Source organism: Nicotiana tomentosiformis, unplaced genomic scaffold, assembly GCF_000390325.3.
Source record: "Nicotiana tomentosiformis unplaced genomic scaffold, ASM39032v3 Un00228, whole genome shotgun sequence".
Classification (NCBI taxonomy): domain Eukaryota; kingdom Viridiplantae; phylum Streptophyta; class Magnoliopsida; order Solanales; family Solanaceae; genus Nicotiana; species Nicotiana tomentosiformis.
In genome coordinates, this window is record NW_027174787.1 from 30508 (window position 1) to 47665 (window position 17158).

A 17158-nucleotide genomic window follows, 5' to 3' on the forward strand; every position below is an offset into this window, starting at 1 on the left:
GATCTCGTAGCTACATGTGTTAGTAATGAGACAAAAAGAGAAGTTCATATTCATGAATTTATTCACACTATTCTAGTCTCATAAGTTACAATATTATTCCTTATCGAGATTCTATATTCAATATAGTATTGTCTTCTTCCAGTCAAGAGAGCAGCAAGCCTATATATACAGTATTACAGTATTTTCATTACCATCGAGCTATAATCAATGGGCAGGCCCCTATTGGGCAACCTCTGATCAGATGGAAAGTTATATACCGAGCCTACTGTGGCCGAGCGCCTATGAGCGAGCCCAGCATGGTCGAGATACATAGCCTAGTATGGCCGAGCGCCTATGAGCGAGCCTACTACGGCAGAGCAGTTATATATACCGAGCCTTATAAGGCCGGATAATTATTTTACTTACTATATTGAAGGAGTTGAGTCAGTATCAATAGGTAAGTATATCTCCAGATCATCTTTGACTCCCAATTACTTTCAGTTATTATATTATCAGTTCAGTTTCAACTTTCAGTTATGTTATCACCTTATATACTCGGTACATTATTTTGTACTGACGTCCCTTTTCTGGGGACACTGCATTTCATGCATGCAGGTTCAGATAGACAGACGGGTATACCTCCTCAGTAGGTGTTTCCAGAGTTCAGCCTGATCGGTAAGCTCCACGTCTTTCGGAGTTGCCAGGTCTAGAGTTTTTGTGTACATCTTATGTATATCTGTATATATGTTATGGGTAGGTCGGGGCCCTGTTCCGATCATAGTACATCTATCAGTAGAGGCTTGTAGACATATCCTGTTGGTTAGTGCAGTATGTTGGGTTTGTAGGCCTGGTATGTATAATTTGGTGGTTTGTCAGCTGTAGTAGCTATGACGGCCTTTTCAGCCTAGCTTTATATTGATGTTTAGTTAGCGCTAGTTTCCATTCAGTTTTATATTTTGCTTCTCAAATTGTCTTGCAAGGTGGCCCCATGGCCAAAGTATGACATTATATGTTCAGAGTCCCTTAGTCTCAATATGGTACGCTAGGTTAGTTGAGGCACCGGGTGCCAGTCTCGCTTCCAGGTCGGGGCGTGACAAACTTGGTATCAGAGCAGTTCTATCCTAGGGAGTCTACAAGCCGTGTCTAGTAGAGTCTTGTTTATAGATGTGTTGTGCACCACATTATATAAGCAGGGCACTACAGGGCATTTAGGAGTTGGTTACCCTTCTTTGAAATCTAAATCGTGCTACAGAACTGAGTTATAGGAAATTTGAATTAAACTTATGTGTTGGTGTTTGCATGCACAGATGACGGTGACTAGGAAGACTACGGCTAGCCAGAGGAGAGATACAGCAGTAGGTGAGGGGACCAGCAGGGTACCCCCAGTAGATGGGGCCCAGTCTGAGGCTCAAGGTGAGACCCCTACTCAGCCATTACCGGCTCCTCCACCAACTACGGAGATTCCTAGGGAAACCGCACATCCAGTTCCCCCTCCACTTCCATCAGATCAGGACTTAAGGAGTGCGGTGCATTTGTTGACACAGTTGGTAGCTACCCAGCAACAGGCTAGGGCATCAGCTAGTGCAGGAACTTCTGAGGGGTCTGGGAGTTCAAGGGTCTGAGAGTTTATTGCTTTGAGTCCCCAGAGTTCACGGGGACAGATCAGAGGGAGGACCCGCAGGATTTCATAGATCAGCTTCACAGGATCTTTCGTGTTATGCATGCCACGGAGAAAGAGGCAGTTGAGCTGGCAGCTTTTCGACTCCGAGATATAGCCATCCTTTGGTATGAGGGATGGGAGAGGTCCATGGGACGTGATACACCTCCAGCTATTTGGGAGAATTTTTCAGATGCTTTCCTTGACCAGTACTTACCGCGGGAGATCCGACAGGCTCGAGTCGATCAGTTTCTAGCCCTCAAGCAGGGTAATATGAGTGTTCGAGAGTATAGTCTCCGTTTTGACTCATTGGCCAGATATGCACCATCCATAGTTTCTACTATGCGGGACAGGATTCACAGGTTTATAGCAGGGTTAGCCCCAGAGTTAACCGAGGCATGTGCCACCGCTGCATTGCAGGATAGTATGGATATCTCCCGGATTCAGGCATTCGCCCAGAATATAGAAAGGGGTAGGCATCGGCAGCAGGGTACAGAGAGGGCTGAGCAAGGGCAACGTAAGAGGATGAGATTTCCCAGGTCTCAGGAGCAATATCAGGGTAGTTATAGGACCCAGTACTTCGGACGGCCACCTAGGCCTCCGCCACCTCAGTTACAGGGTTACAGGTATGACCGCTATACTCAGTCAGGACCAGGTGAGAGCTCACGGGCATCGGGTTTGCAGCGACAGTGAGGATCTGCGCAGACATGGTCATTTCCTCACGGTGTGACATCTGTGGTAGAGGACACTTGGGCCAATGCCGAGCAGGTTCTGATGCTTGTTATACATGTGGGCATCCAGGGCATATGATGCGGGATTGCCCAAATAGAGATTCGGGGGAATGGCACAACCAGCAAGTTCAGCAACAGGATCATCTATGTCCGTGCATCCTTCAGGGCGCGAGTCTCAGTCTTCGGCTGGTAGAGGTCGGGGCAGAGGTAGAGGTTCCAGTTCAAGTGGTAATCAGAACCGTATCTATGCTTTAGCGGGTCGGCAGGACCAGGAGTCTTCACCAGACGTTGTGACAGGTATATTAACCATTTGCTCTCACGATGCTTATGCTTTGATAGAACCAGGATCTACTTTATCTTATATTACCCCATTTGTCGCGAGGAAGTTTGGTATAGTGCCTGAAATACTAAGTGATCCTTTTGCGGTATCTACAATAGTCGGAGAATCGATTATTGCTAGACGGGTTTACCGAGGTTGTACGGTGACAATTTGTAGTCGTCAGACCTCAGCTGACCTAGTTGAGCTAGAGATGATGGATTTTGATGATATCATGGGCATGGACTGGTTGGCAGCTTGCTATGCCACAGTTGATTGCCGAGCAAAGGCAGCCAGATTTCATTTTTCGGGTGAGCCAGTCCTTGAATGGGTAGGTAATACACCAACACCCAGAGGTAGGTTTATTTCCTATCTGAAGGCGAGGAAAATGATCGCAAAAGGGTGCATTTATCATATTGTGCGAGTTAGAGATGCAGATGCTGAGATACCTACACTTCAGTCTATTCCCGTAGTCAAAGAGTATGCAGATGTGTTTCCAGATGAGCTTCCAGGTATTCCTCCAGAGCGAGAGATTGATTTTAGCATCGATTTGCTTCCAGGAACTCAACCAATATCCGTCCCTCCGTATAGAATGGCACCTGGTGAATTGAAGGAGTTGAAGGAGCAGTTAAAAGATTTGTTGGAGAAAGGTTACATCAGGCCCAGTACCTCACCTTGGGGTGCACCAGTACTATTTGTGCGGAAGAAAGACGGCTCGCTGAGGATGTGTATCGATTATAGGCAGCTGAACAAGGTAACTATTAAGAATAAGTATCCACTTCCAAGGATCGATGACTTGTTTGATCAGTTGCAGGGGGCTAGATGCTTTTCAAAGATAGATTTGAGGTCGGGGTACCACCAAGTCAGAGTTCGGGAAAAAGATATTCCGAAGACAGCCTTCAGGACCCGATATGGCCACTTCGAGTTCCTTGTCATGTCCTTCGGGTTGACTAATGCACCCGCTGTATTTATGGACTTGATGAATAGCCTATTCCGACCATTTTTAGATCTGTTCGTGATAGTATTTATTGATGATATTCTGGTTTATTCCCATTCAGAGGATGAGCATGCGGACCACCTGCGAGCGGTACTCCAAACCCTCCGTGATTGTAAGTTATATGCTAAGTTTTCTAAATGTGAGTTCTGGTTGAAGTCTGTAGCATTCTTTGGGCATATTGTATCAGATGAAGGGATAAAGGTGGACACTCAGAAGATTGAGGCTGTGAAATCTTGGCCTAGACCTACCACTCCGACAGAGGTTCGTAGCTTTCTAGGCTTAGCAGGATACTATCGGAGGTTCGTAGAGGGTTTTTCTTCCCTTTCGGCACCATTGACGAAGTTGACACAGAAAGAAACTAAGTTTCAATGGACAGAGGCTTGTGAGCGGAGTTTCCAAGAGCTTAAGAACAGGTTAACCTCAGCTCCAGTTCTAACACTTCCAGAGGGTCTAGAGGGTTATGCCGTGTATTGTGATGCATCAGGTGTCGGGTTAGGATATGTCCTGATGCAACATGGGAAGGTAATTGCGTATGCTTCAAGGCAGTTGAGGAAGCACGAGAGGAATTATCCGACCCACGACCTCGAGTTAGCTGCGGTTGTCCATGCACTTAAGATATGGCGGCATTATTTATATGGTGTTCATGTTGATGTATTTACTGATCATAAAAGCCTACAATATATCTTCAAGCAGAAAGAGTTGAATTTGCGACAGAGGCGATGGCTTGAGTTATTGAAAGACTACGATGTTAACATTCTCTACCATCCAGGGAAAGCTAATATTGTAGCAGATGCCTTAAGTCGCCGATCTATGGGTAGCTTAGCACATGTAGAGCCCGAGAAAAGACAATTAGCTAGAGAGATTCATCAATTGGCTTCGTTGGGGGTTCGGTTAGTAGATTCTGAGGATGGTGGAGTTGTACTCCAAAACACTGCAAAATCATCCCTCATAGCTGAAGTCAAGGAAAGGCAGTACGAGGACCCAGAGTTGGTCGAGTTGAGAGAGCGAGTTCCGCAGCAGAAGAAGCCATTGTTAGAGCTCAAGGGAGATGGGGTTCTCAGATACAGGGGTCGTTTGTGTGTTCCAGATATAGCAGGGCTACGAGACAGGATTATGTCAGAGGCACATTATTCATGGTATTCCATCCATCCTGGATCGACGAAGATGTATCATGACATTAAGGATGTGTACTGGTGGAATGATATGAAGAAGAACATTACTGAGTTTGTCGCCCAATGTACTAGTTGCCAGCAAGTGAAGATAGAGCACCAGAAGCCTGAAGGGCTAATGCAGACTATAGAGATCCCGACATGGAAATGGGAGGTGATAAACATGGACTTTATCATGGGTTTACCTCGTTCTAATCGTAAGTTCGATTCCATATGGGTGATAGTCGATAGGCTCACGAAATCAGCTCACTTCCTACCGATCAGATCTACATATACAGCAGAAGATTATGCAAAGTTATATATTAAGGAGATAGTGCGGCTACACAGAGTACCAATTTCTATTATATCTGACCGTGGGGCTCAGTTTACAGCACATTTTTGGAGGTCATTTCAGAGAGGTCTAGGGACTCAGGTGAATCTCAGCACAGCTTTTCATCCACAGACTGATGGACAAGCCGAGCGCACAATTCAGATGCTCGAGGATATGTTACGAGTATGTGTGTTGGATTTTAAAAGAAGTTGGGATGAACATCTACCTCTTGTTCGAGTTTGCATATAATAACAGTTACCACTCCAGTATTCAGATGGCTCCGTACGAGGCTTTGTATGGGCGTAAGTGCAGATCTCCTATAGGGTGGTTTGATGTTGGGGAATCTGGGTTATATGGGCCAGACCTGGTTCAACAGGCCATAGAGAAAGTAAAGCTTATCCGGGAGCGACTGTTGACAGCTCAGAGTCGTCAGAAGTCATATTCTGACGTGCGGCGACGAGACTTAGAGTTCAGGATTAATGACTGGGTATTCTTAAAGGTATCACCTATGAAGGGCGTGATGAGGTTTGGCAAGAAAGGCAAGCTTAGCCCACGGTATATTGGGCCTTATAGGATCATTCGAAGAGTGGGCCAAGTAGCTTATGAGTTAGAGTTGCCCTCAGAATTGGAGTCTGTCCATCCGGTTTTTCACGTATCTATGCTACGGAAGTGCATTGGCGATCCTACCCGAGTGGTGCCCACGGATGATGTACAGATTACAGAGGACTTGTCATACGAGGAAATTCCAGTTGCCATCCTAGACCGACAAATCCGCAATCTACGAAATAAGGAGGTAGCTTCCGTAAAGGTTTTATGGAGGAGCAAGAATGTAGAAGAGATGACGTGGGAATCGGAGGAAGAAATGAAGTCTAAATACCCCCACCTATTTCAAACTGAAGATATGGTTCGAGATGGGACGCTACAACATAGCTCTATGTAGGCTAGCAGGTCATCAGGTAAGCTTTTATTTTTCACTTTCAATATTTATGATTTACGGTCGGTGAGGCAAATTGCTGCTATTTATAAAGATTGGCCATATGTGGCATGCATAGTATGTTTCTGGCTACGTGCAGGTTGGTTTTAACCTAGTGTACGAAGGATACTTTGGCAAAATTTTCCAAAGTCTCTAAGAGTAAACATTCGAGGACGAATGTTCCCAAGGGGGGAGTGATGTTACACCCTATATTTTCGTACGTAAAAATGCGTCGTAAGCAAACTAATGTAGGACCAAAAATGAGATAATATTTAAAAGTATATAAAGTAAGTTAATCATGTTACCTCTGAGGTTACAAATATTGAAGATCATGAACAACAAGTACAAAGAGGGTTGGACAGTTCAGAAGCTAAAGCAATTAAATAAAACAATATTTCGTCGAAAGTCGACAAGTTGGGAATGTTATATCATGTACCTTTGGGGTGAGACTAGGGTGATTAACATGATAAGGAGATTATGTTATGATTTATATTAGTCGTATGACATTCGTGTGTTATGTTTTAATGTCAAGCGAGTTGTGGAACAAAAGTCGATGAAAGTCATCACAAGTTACACTCATAAGTTTTACTAAAATTTTGGGTCAAATGTAACTGCGATTTTCTCCCAATATACTTAGAGTTATGGGGTGTTCCACCCATCAAATTAAAGATCTATGAGTTTATTTTCCAACGCATTAAACCGTTTGTCAATACAATATTGGATTAGAAAGATATGGGCATTTGTACGATACTGCGCAAGCTGCTAGGTGACAAGTAGGTGTGTCACCTACTTGCTTAAATGAAAGCCCAAAAATGGGCCATTTCGGGTCGTCCAAAGAGGCCTTTTAAGGGCCTATTTTCTTCATATATTAGACTTAAAATAGAGCATAATAACCAGACATAAGCTCTGCAAAGAATCCTCCCAAATATTTCCCACAAACCCTAATTGATTTTCTCTCCCTTTCAAGTTCTAATTGGAGGTAAAACCTAGAGTTTGAAGAACCAAGATAGGAGCTGAGTTATCCAACAAATAAGGTGAGTTTACTGCTCTCTTTCATCCAGTTTTTCTTCTGAAAATTCATGGTAAGTCATTCTATACTTGTAAGAACTCACGGGACGGTGATCGGAAGCCGTGAGTTCGAGTTATTCACTTGTAGCGGACTGTTTTGTGGACTGTTTTGTGTTGCTGTTGGGCTGCGTGTTTTACTGCTGTTTTGTGGAGTTTTGGAGGAGTAAGGGGGTTTATAAACACCATATAAATGTAGGGTGATTGGCTGGTCATTCGTCATAACATTTCCGGGTCGTTTGACACTACTACGGTGGTCGTTTTGTGTATGAAGAGATTGGGGTGTGTTGGGCTGTTTTGTAGTATTTGATGGTGTATATAGGGCTGGAAAATGATGTATATATGTTGTTATTGTTCTGTTCTTGTATTGTTGGTGTTATCTTGAATTTGGAGGAAGTAAGGATTATAGGGGAGATGCTGCCCGTTTTAATACAAAATAGGTTTGTCGTTCGTTGTGCGATAGTTGTACCTTTCGTAACTTAACGATAGTATTATTATCATTCTTGTAGATTAAGGTGCGAAGAGGTGAGCTCAACTTGGTGATTCGAAAGATTGTGATAAGGTATGTTAAGGCTAAGCCTTCCTTCATTTTGGCATGATCTCGTAGCTACATGTGTTAGTAATGAGACAAAAGAGAAGTTCATATTCATGAATTTATTCACACTATTCTAGTCTCATAAGTTACAATATTATTCCTTATCGAGATTCTATATTCAATATAGTATTGTCTTCTTCTAGTCAAGAGAGCAGCAAGCCTATATATACAGTATTACAGTATTTTCATTACCATCGAGCTATAATCGATGGGCAGGCCCCTATTGGGCAACCTCTGATCAGAAGGAAAGTTATATACCGAGCCTACTGTGGCCGAGCGCCTATGAGCGAGCCCAGCATGGTCGAGATACATAGCCTAGTATGGCCGAGCGCCTATGAGCGAGCCTACTACGGCAGAGCAGTTATATATACCGAGCCTTATAAGGCCGGATAATTATTTTACTTACTATATTGAAGGAGTTGAGTCAGTATCAACAGGTAAGTATATCTCCAGATCATCTTTGACTCCCAATTACTTTCAGTTATTATATTATCAGTTCAGTTTCAACTTTCAGTTATGTTATCACCTTATATACTCGGTACATTATTTTGTACTGACGTCCCTTTTCTGGGGACGCTGCATTTCATGCATGCAGGTTCAGATAGACAGACGGGTATACCTCCTCAGTAGGTGTTTCCAGAGTTCAGCCTGATCGGTAAGCTCCACGTCTTTCGGAGTTGCCAGGTCTAGAGTTTTTGTGTACATCTTATGTATATCTGTATATATGTTATGGGTAGGTCGGGGCCCTGTTCCGATCATAGTACATCTATCAGTAGAGGCTTGTAGACATATCCTGTTGGTTAGTGCAGTATGTTGGGTTTGTAGGCCTGGTATGTATAATTTGGTGGTTTGTCAGCTGTAGTAGCTATGACGGCCTTGTCGGCCTAGCTTTATATTGATGTTTAGTTAGCTCTGATACCATTTTGGGGGGTTTGTGGGTCGGATTTAGCTCCGATTAGCTTTTGTTCATAAATCTTCATAAGTCTGAATATTCTTCTACCAAATCGTATGTATTTTGTGGGTCTTCTACTTCTTTTTCGTATTTAAGTATTTTTTCCCAAATATCTATTTTTATGTCAGTAGGTTTTAATTCTTTGATAAAATATAGGACTAGTATTTTATATTTTTCTAGCATTCTTTTTGTCATGTAAGTAGTTATTCTGTATTTTTCTATCATTCTTTAAAAGTGGTTCAGATTATATTTTTGTTTAGTCTTTAGTGGATTTGTTGTATTTATGACTATTTTTATATTGTAAATATTTTATTGTAATATTCTGTTTGTAACGGTTTTATTTTTAATATTTCCGTTATGTCTTGTTGTATATTTATCAGAAGGTCTATATCCTTTGTTATTAAGTAAGTATTGATTGTTAATTTTAGTTGTTGTTCTAAAGCTTCTATTTTTTCCGTAATTTCTATCCAGTATGGTAAATATTCTTGATTTATCATGCTTAATCATAATATTCTCTTATTATAGATTCTAATTTTGATATTTCTATTTTACAATTTGTTATATATTCTACATATTCTATTTCTCCTGTTTCTATATATTCGTTTATATTAATTTTTTGGAGTTGGAAGAATGTTATTAATTTGTTTATATTTAGTTTTTCTAGTTTATCCTTATTATGTAGTTCTTTTAATTGTTTTATATTATCTCTTATATGTTCTAAAAAGATTAGATCTTTAGATTCTTGATATAATTGCATATTTTGATGTAATCTATGTTCTTGTAATTCTATTATTTTTCGGGTTTCTGTTAGGTTCATCTAGTCTGAATATATATCCTCTGTAAGTATATCAAATTCAGATAGGCTTATTGTATTCTCTTCTTCTAAGTCAGATAATTCTGCTAAATCATACCATTGTTGGGTCATTAGTTCTAGTATTTCGTTCATAAGTAATTTGTCAAATATTATATTTTTGATATCATTATTTAGTGATCTAAGTATGTGTAAAATGGTTATTTTATATTCATCAGTGTTATCTAAGATGTAAGGATGATCCATTTTTGTTTGATGTTTTGGCTAAAAATATTCCTTTAATCTCTTCGTTTATCATGTTTATCGTCATCCTATAACAAGTTATTAAGAACAATTCTTTTAGTCACTACCATGATTTTTTGCTTCAATCGTTTTACCCTAACAGCGCCTCAACTCTGGTTACTTCCCTACCACGGCCTTCTGCCTTACTGGTTTCACCCTTAGGATGGCATAGTCTGGGCTTAAACTACTCTCAGCATAATTATTCATGGCAAACTTACTAAAATTATTCTAAATAACAGTTATAACATGATAACAATTATGATAATCTAGAGATTTCAGGAATATATGTATTTAGCTATACATATTTTAAAAAAAACTTACTTGATACTGTATATCGGGGATTTCTTCTTTCATAGGTTTGGATTGCTCCATAGATTAAAGATGTTAATTTATTTCACTGAATAGATTTTTACAAGAGAGGTTACAAGAGTTTTTTCAGAAGGATGTGAAAGGGGTAAGGTAAGGTGTGTCCCTCTAAGCCTTAAGGGCTGTCTATTTATAACGGAAACTAATCCAAACATCGTCCTCCTAACTTTACACTTGGACGGTCTAAAATTAAAGTAAAAGACGCGTTCCCAACAGTTTTTTCACTGACAGTGGTAGTGATAAAGTGGGACTCACAACAACAACTTAAAAACTAAAAGACGGAAAATAATTTACATAAAGTCAAAAGTTGCTTTAATAATTACATAGCTTTTTTTTTTTTATGTCATTTCCTGCTTCTTCTTGGGTCCTGCCGATCCTGCTAGCTGTCCTTTTGTTTTTGTCTTGTAGCTTTTGTTGTAAGATTCCTTTGTCTCTTTCTTGATATTTTGTTGCGTATCTTTTTAGTTTTCTTCTTCTTCAAATTTGATTTCTGGAACTATGTTTTTCTCTCCTTGACATTTCGAACATATGTGCTCTGAGTAGATTGGACTAATTTGTTTGCAGTATCTTGTCATTAAGTTTTGAGAAATAAATTCTCCTCTAATAGCTCTTGTAATGGGTGCTTCTTCTGGTTGGATTAATGTTTTAATCCATCTCCGTATCTCTTCCATGTCGTTTTCCCTTAGGTTTTTTGAATGGGTGTAGATCATCGTGTGTTCTCGGGATTGGTATCCCCAAATAGGTTTTTCTTCTACATAATTGTTGACTAGTTCACTTAGAATGGTTGATAGTCCTATAATTCTTTTGTTTGAGTAGAATGCTGGTATATCAGGTTTGGGTATTTCTGGTTGTATTTGTACATTTTCTGGGATAATCATTTCTCTAGTTAGTCCTAATTTAATAACTTGGATTATTGGTTTTATCTCGTTATAGAGTATCTCTGCTGGTGCTACATAAAATTTTATATAAAATAGGTCTCCTTTGGTGATTCTCTTGTAGGTAGTAAAGGCACTATATAGCTCTGGTATTGTAGCTATTTCTTGTCCGGTTTGTGTGTACACTGTACTTAATAGTCCGTAATTGTAACATGTTTTAACTAAATTTGCATTCGTCCCTGGTTGGGCAATCAGTCGGTTGTATCCTTGTAATGGTTGTGTTATATAGTCTGTTTTTGGGTTTTGGATTGTTTTTGATCTCGGATTTAGGTTTAAAAAGGTTTGAATCTTGTGGATATTTTGTATATAGCTGTTGGTAATATAATCGTAGGTTTGTTTTTCCTGGTTTAAGCTTTCTCTATAGCTAGTTGTTTGTGGTGATGGTGTCAAAGGATTTTGGGATTTTGGGGTATATGGCTTGTTGAACATGGCGTTCATATTTGTATTTGTATGTTTTCCTTTTCTTATTGCTGATGTTGATGTACCTGCAGTTGTATGTAAAATAGTGTTAGTTTGTAGGTTTTGGGTTTTTAGGTGTTTCCCAACGTCACCTCCTAGGTCCGCATGTTTTGAGCCATGCTGCTGGCTTAGTTCCGCATGTTTTGAGCCATGCTGCTGGCTTAGGTTTTTTGCTTCTATAATCTGCAACCTCTTTTCTACTTCCGTCATTTGTAGTGATAGTGTAGTAAGTATTGAAAATAGGTCTTGTGTAGTTTCTTCTTCATTTGTTTGTGTACTTTTGTCTTGATAAGTAATCTGCAATCACATTCTTGTCAGTAGGAATTATTTCTATTGTAAATGTGAAATTTAGTATATTTAATACGAGTCTTCGTATTTCTTTCGTTGTAACTGAGTCTTGTACCTTTTTGGTTATCCACCATTTAACTTGTGTGTTATCTGTTCTAACAATAAATTTGTTATATACTATATATGGTTCAAACGATAATAAACACTTATATAAAGCTAATAATTCTTTTCTATTTATTTCCCATTTTAACTGTGGTTCCGTAAATGATCCTGAATAATATCTACAGTGATGTTCTATTTTTTCATCCTTATATTTGTATTTAAGTACTCCTCCATAACTATGGTTACTTGAGTCTGTCTCTACTATATATATAAATTCTCTATTTTCATCTGGAAAATATAGTTTTGGTAATTTTTTACACATATCTTTTATTTTTTGTATATATGTTTTGTCTTTTTCATCAAAGTGATATTCTATATCTTTCTTTAATTTTTTCTGTAAAGGTTTTAAATTTTCTGCCAATTTAGGTATATATTCTCTAACTTGGTTAACTAATCCTAAGAATGATTGTAATTTCTTTTTTGTATCTAGGGTTTCATTTAAATTTATTATTTTTTGTACTATATGTGTTTGCATTTTAATTCCATTTTTATCTATTTGAATTCCTAAGAATTCCACCTGATTTTTAAGTATTTCTGCCTTATTTTTACTAAGGCTAATTCCTGAGATTCTATTATATGTATGAATTTTTCTAATAATTTTATATGTTGATCTTGTGTCCTTGAGTATAGTAGTATATCGTCTATGTAGATTATACAGTTTTCTAATTGATTAAAATAGCTATCCATAAAATGTTGGTATCTTCCTGGTGCATTTTTATATCCAAATGGTAAAACGTTCCATTCATAAAATCCTTGTGGTACTGTAAAAGCTGTTAATTTTTTAGATTCTTCTTCTAATTTTAGGTGATAAAATCCTGATTTACAATCGAATTTACTGAAGTAATTATATCCTTGTACTTGCCTTATTTTTAATATTTTATTTGGTATCGGGTAATTATATGTTTTTGTTTTTGCATTTAAATTCCTATAATCTATTACCATTCTACTTTTACCTCTTTTTTGCTCATTATGTTTATTTACTATAAATGCTGGGCTATTATGTTTACTATTACTTTCCTGTATATAATTATTTTTTAATAGTTCTTTTATATGCATTTTGAATTCTTCTAGATCATTAAAATTATATTTTAATGGTTTCTGTGTTATTATACTATTTTCATCTATTAATTCTATTTTTACTTTCGTTTTATGTTTATCCCATCCTTGAAGGGGATTTTCATTATATAATGATTCTAATTTGTCTTGAATTATTTTTATCTTATTTATAGCAAATATTATTAATTCTATTTGTTGCTCATTTATTTTTTCATTTTCTAATTTTTGGGTTACCTTTTCACTTCCTTTAATCCACGGTGTTGTTTTTCTTATTTTATTTCTTACTCTTTTTGCTCCTATTTTTTGTTTGCATGGTGTAGTAAACCACCAATGAGTTTTTGTTATTATATGTGGGTATAATTTATCTAAAAAGGGCATTCCTATTAATATATCTTTATTTGTAAATTCATAACTATATATTTCATCCATAGTTAGTATTTTATCCCATATTTGTATTTTTATATTTTTTGCTTTTTGCGTTATCAAGCTTCCTTCATTGTTAAATCCTGTTACCACAATAGGTGTTAATAATTTTTCCCATTTATCTTCAGGTAAACAGTTATGTCTGCATACATTTACTCCTGCTCCTGTATCTATCATGGGTGTATAATATCTGCTGTAATATCCTTCTATTATTATTTTTGCTAGTATATATATTTTTGTCATGTTAAGGTTCTTTCAATTGTTATTTTCTTATTTTTATATGTTATTATAAGATGTCTATCTCCTAGGTTATATGGTTTAACTGTTTCTAACCATTTTATTCCTAAGGTAATATTTTCATTTCCTTGGTAAATATTAAATTCTATTTCTACTGGGATTCCTCCAATAATTAGTTCCTTCTTTGTTATTTCTTCTGTTCCTACCAAATTTTTAGGTAATCCTGGGCATATTGTTTCTGTAGTTATTATTTCACTTTCTTTAACTAGTTCTTTAGTTATATAATTGTCTTCTTGTCCAGTATTTATCATTATTAGGTATTTTCTTTGATCTATTACTCCTGTTATATAATAGTTGTGTAACTCCGGTTCTTTTATTAATCTTTGTGGGTTTGTATATTCTAATCTTCTCGAGGTACTTGCTCTTGAAGATGTAGTTTGTGGGGATTCATAATTTATTCTTTTAGATGTGCTTAGTCTTTCTCTTACTATTTCTAAATCTCCTTCCATATCTATATCTTTGTAACTATAATCATTATTGTCTATGACTGATATTATACTATCAAATGGGTTTTCTATCTTTATTTTTTCAATCTTATTTCGTGCTGTTATTTTGTGATTGGTTGTTAATATATATAAATTTTTACATTTTGCTGTAAATATTTTACTTCCTGGTGCCAGCTCTATTCCTGACATTTTCCAGTACAATACTAGTGATTTATCTATATTAGCATCTTTTAATGCTACTGTATAGTTAGCACTAATTATAAATTTAAATTTTTGGTATATCAAATTTCCTTTTATTGCACAAATTATACTCTTTTCTATAGGTTGTACTATTCTATCATCTGCTAAATATATTTCTATTGGTGTATCTATCCCTTCTCTAAAACAGGCTTTTATAAGTATTTCTGTTCCTCCTAAGTGTACATATTTGATCGGATTTTTTGCTTTTATATTCTGAATTTCTTTATTTATTGTTCTTTTATTTATTATAGGTATTTTAGCTTTTCCTCTAGTATATTTACAATCTATTATATGTTCTTTTTGACTTATTACATAATATTCTTCTTTTTTAATTTTGAACCAGTTTTTTATTGTTGGTACTTCTAATATTTTACCGATGCTTAAATCTAAATCTTTTCCTTTTATTTTTTCAAAAATATCATTATCAAATATTACTTTTTGTTCACTTGATTCTTCATCCTTATATTCTTCTCTGCTTATTATTTGTATATCGTTTTCAGTCATTTTCCTCTATATCTGATAGTTCTTTTTCTGATTCTATTTCTGTTTCTAATTCAGGTTCTAATTCATAAATACTATCTTCACTATCTAATTCATAATCTATATAGTCTAGTTGCATGTATTCTTCATTATCAGTGTTAATTTCTGTTATTTGTTTCTTTTTAGGGTCTCTAGGTAATTTACAATCTTTGGCTAGGTGTCCTAATTTTCCACAATTGTAACAAGTACATTCGGATAATTTTTTCTTAATTCTATATGGTCTTTTTCTTTTGTAATCTTTTATATAATATCTTTTCCTCGGGTTTTTATACTTATATTTTAACTTATTTCTTCTATATTTTTTATATTTTCTTTTATAATTTTTCTTTTTATAATAATTATCTGTACATCCAAACTGGGGTGCAGTTTTAATTTTACAACATGTAAGGTTTTTTATCAGTGTTTTTTCCATTTTAATTTCTTCTTTATGTTTTTCACATAATTCTATAAACCAATTCTTTAAATATCTAATTCTAGCTCCTAAGGTATCTTCTAATCCTGCTTTTTCCCAATCTCTTATTATTTTAGAACTAAAAGGTTCTGGTAATTTTGTAAAGTATATTTTTCTGATTTCTTTTCCTTCTTCAACACTATATGTTCCTTTATAGTAATATTCTTTAAATGCACACGTATATTCGTCTATGTAACACATGTTACATATAGCTAGTTTGTTCATTAGATTTCTACTTACTGTTTTTTCTTTTTGTTGCTCTTCTATTTCTGTTGTCATACTACTAAATTCATTTCTTATAGCTAATTCATATTTTATTAATATGTCTATAGTTGTTGTAGCTGATTCACCATCGAATTTTTTATTACTTCTTAATGCTTTTATACTTTCATCATTTAGATTTTGTATCCATAATTTTACTGTTCCTATTATTGTCCTTTCTATATATCCTGGTGCTTCTGGAATTGGTATTTTATTATCTATTAATTGTTTTGATATATATCCTACCCATAGTTGTATTATTTTATTAACGTCTTCTACGCAATCTAAGTCCAAAAAGTTATATTGTTCATTTATTGTTTTTGGTGTCCATTTTCTGTTTAATCTTTTATCCCATAATACTTTACTTCTGTCACTTCGTTCATAATTATTATTGTAATATGTTGGTATTGTTTGTTTGTATTTTCTTTCTTTTGATGTACTTGGTTTTTCGCTTATATCTCCGGCATATATTTCTGGATTTATTATGTTATTTGTTTTAGTTATAAGTTCTGTATATGTTTCACTTATTTCTGAATCTTCTGAACTTTCTGTATTCTGTTCATTTTCATTATTAGTTTCATTTATTTCTTCAAGTTTTACTTCTATGTCCTCTTTTAATTTTTCCCTAAATTTTTCTATTTCTTCCTTCAATCTTTCTTCTTGCTCTAATTCTTTTTTCTTTTCTCTTTCTCTCTGTTTGTTTTCATACAATTCTTTTAATATTGCTAATTCTTTTTCTAATTCCATTATCCTGGTGTTTTTGTTTTCTTCCACTTGCTGTAATTCTTTTTTAGCTTGTTGCCTAATTTTTTCAATTTCATTTTTCCTATCAATTTCTTCATTTTCTTTTATTATTCTTGTCATTGCTGTTAAACTATCTTCTAATCTTGCAGTTTCTTTTTCTAACATTAAATATATGTTTTCTCCTACTTTCTTATATCTTCTTCCTATATTTGAAGTTATTATTTTTATTTTTAATCCATCCAAATTTTCGTATGTTTTTTCGTCTACCGCAAATTCTTCTTTATTCATATTTTATGTTTAATCTTAAGTTGTAAGATATACTTATATTCTAGTTTTGACATTTTGTTTATTAATTTGTCCTTTTTCGTGGTTTTATATTCTTTATATAATTCCTGTAATTTTGTTATTGTTTTCTTTTCTTTTTTAGGATTTTTACTTGTTAATTTTTTATTATTTTTATCAATTATAATTGGTATATTGTATTTATTTGTTATGGCTCTGATACCATTTTGGGGGGTTTGTGGGTCGGATTTAGCTCCGATTAGCTTTTGTTCATAAATCTTCATAAGTCTGAATATTCTTCTACCAAATCGTATGTATTTTGTGGGTCTTCTACTTCTTTTTCGTATTTAAGTATTTTTTCCCAAATATCT

General features: G+C 35.8%; 1 protein-coding gene and 1 pseudogene across 1 annotated transcript; both read right to left on the minus strand.

Moving 5' to 3' along the window:
* Nucleotides 1-10664: 10664 nt before the first annotated feature.
* On the minus strand, nucleotides 10665-11807 carry LOC138903956 (uncharacterized). Its single transcript, XM_070192521.1, has one exon. The coding sequence runs from the start codon at nucleotides 11805-11807 to the stop codon at nucleotides 10665-10667; it is 1143 nt and encodes a 380-aa protein (XP_070048622.1).
* A 3714-nt stretch (nucleotides 11808-15521) lies between these two features.
* On the minus strand, nucleotides 15522-16933 carry LOC138903962 (uncharacterized; annotated as a pseudogene).
* Between the last annotated feature and the right edge of the window lie 225 nt (nucleotides 16934-17158).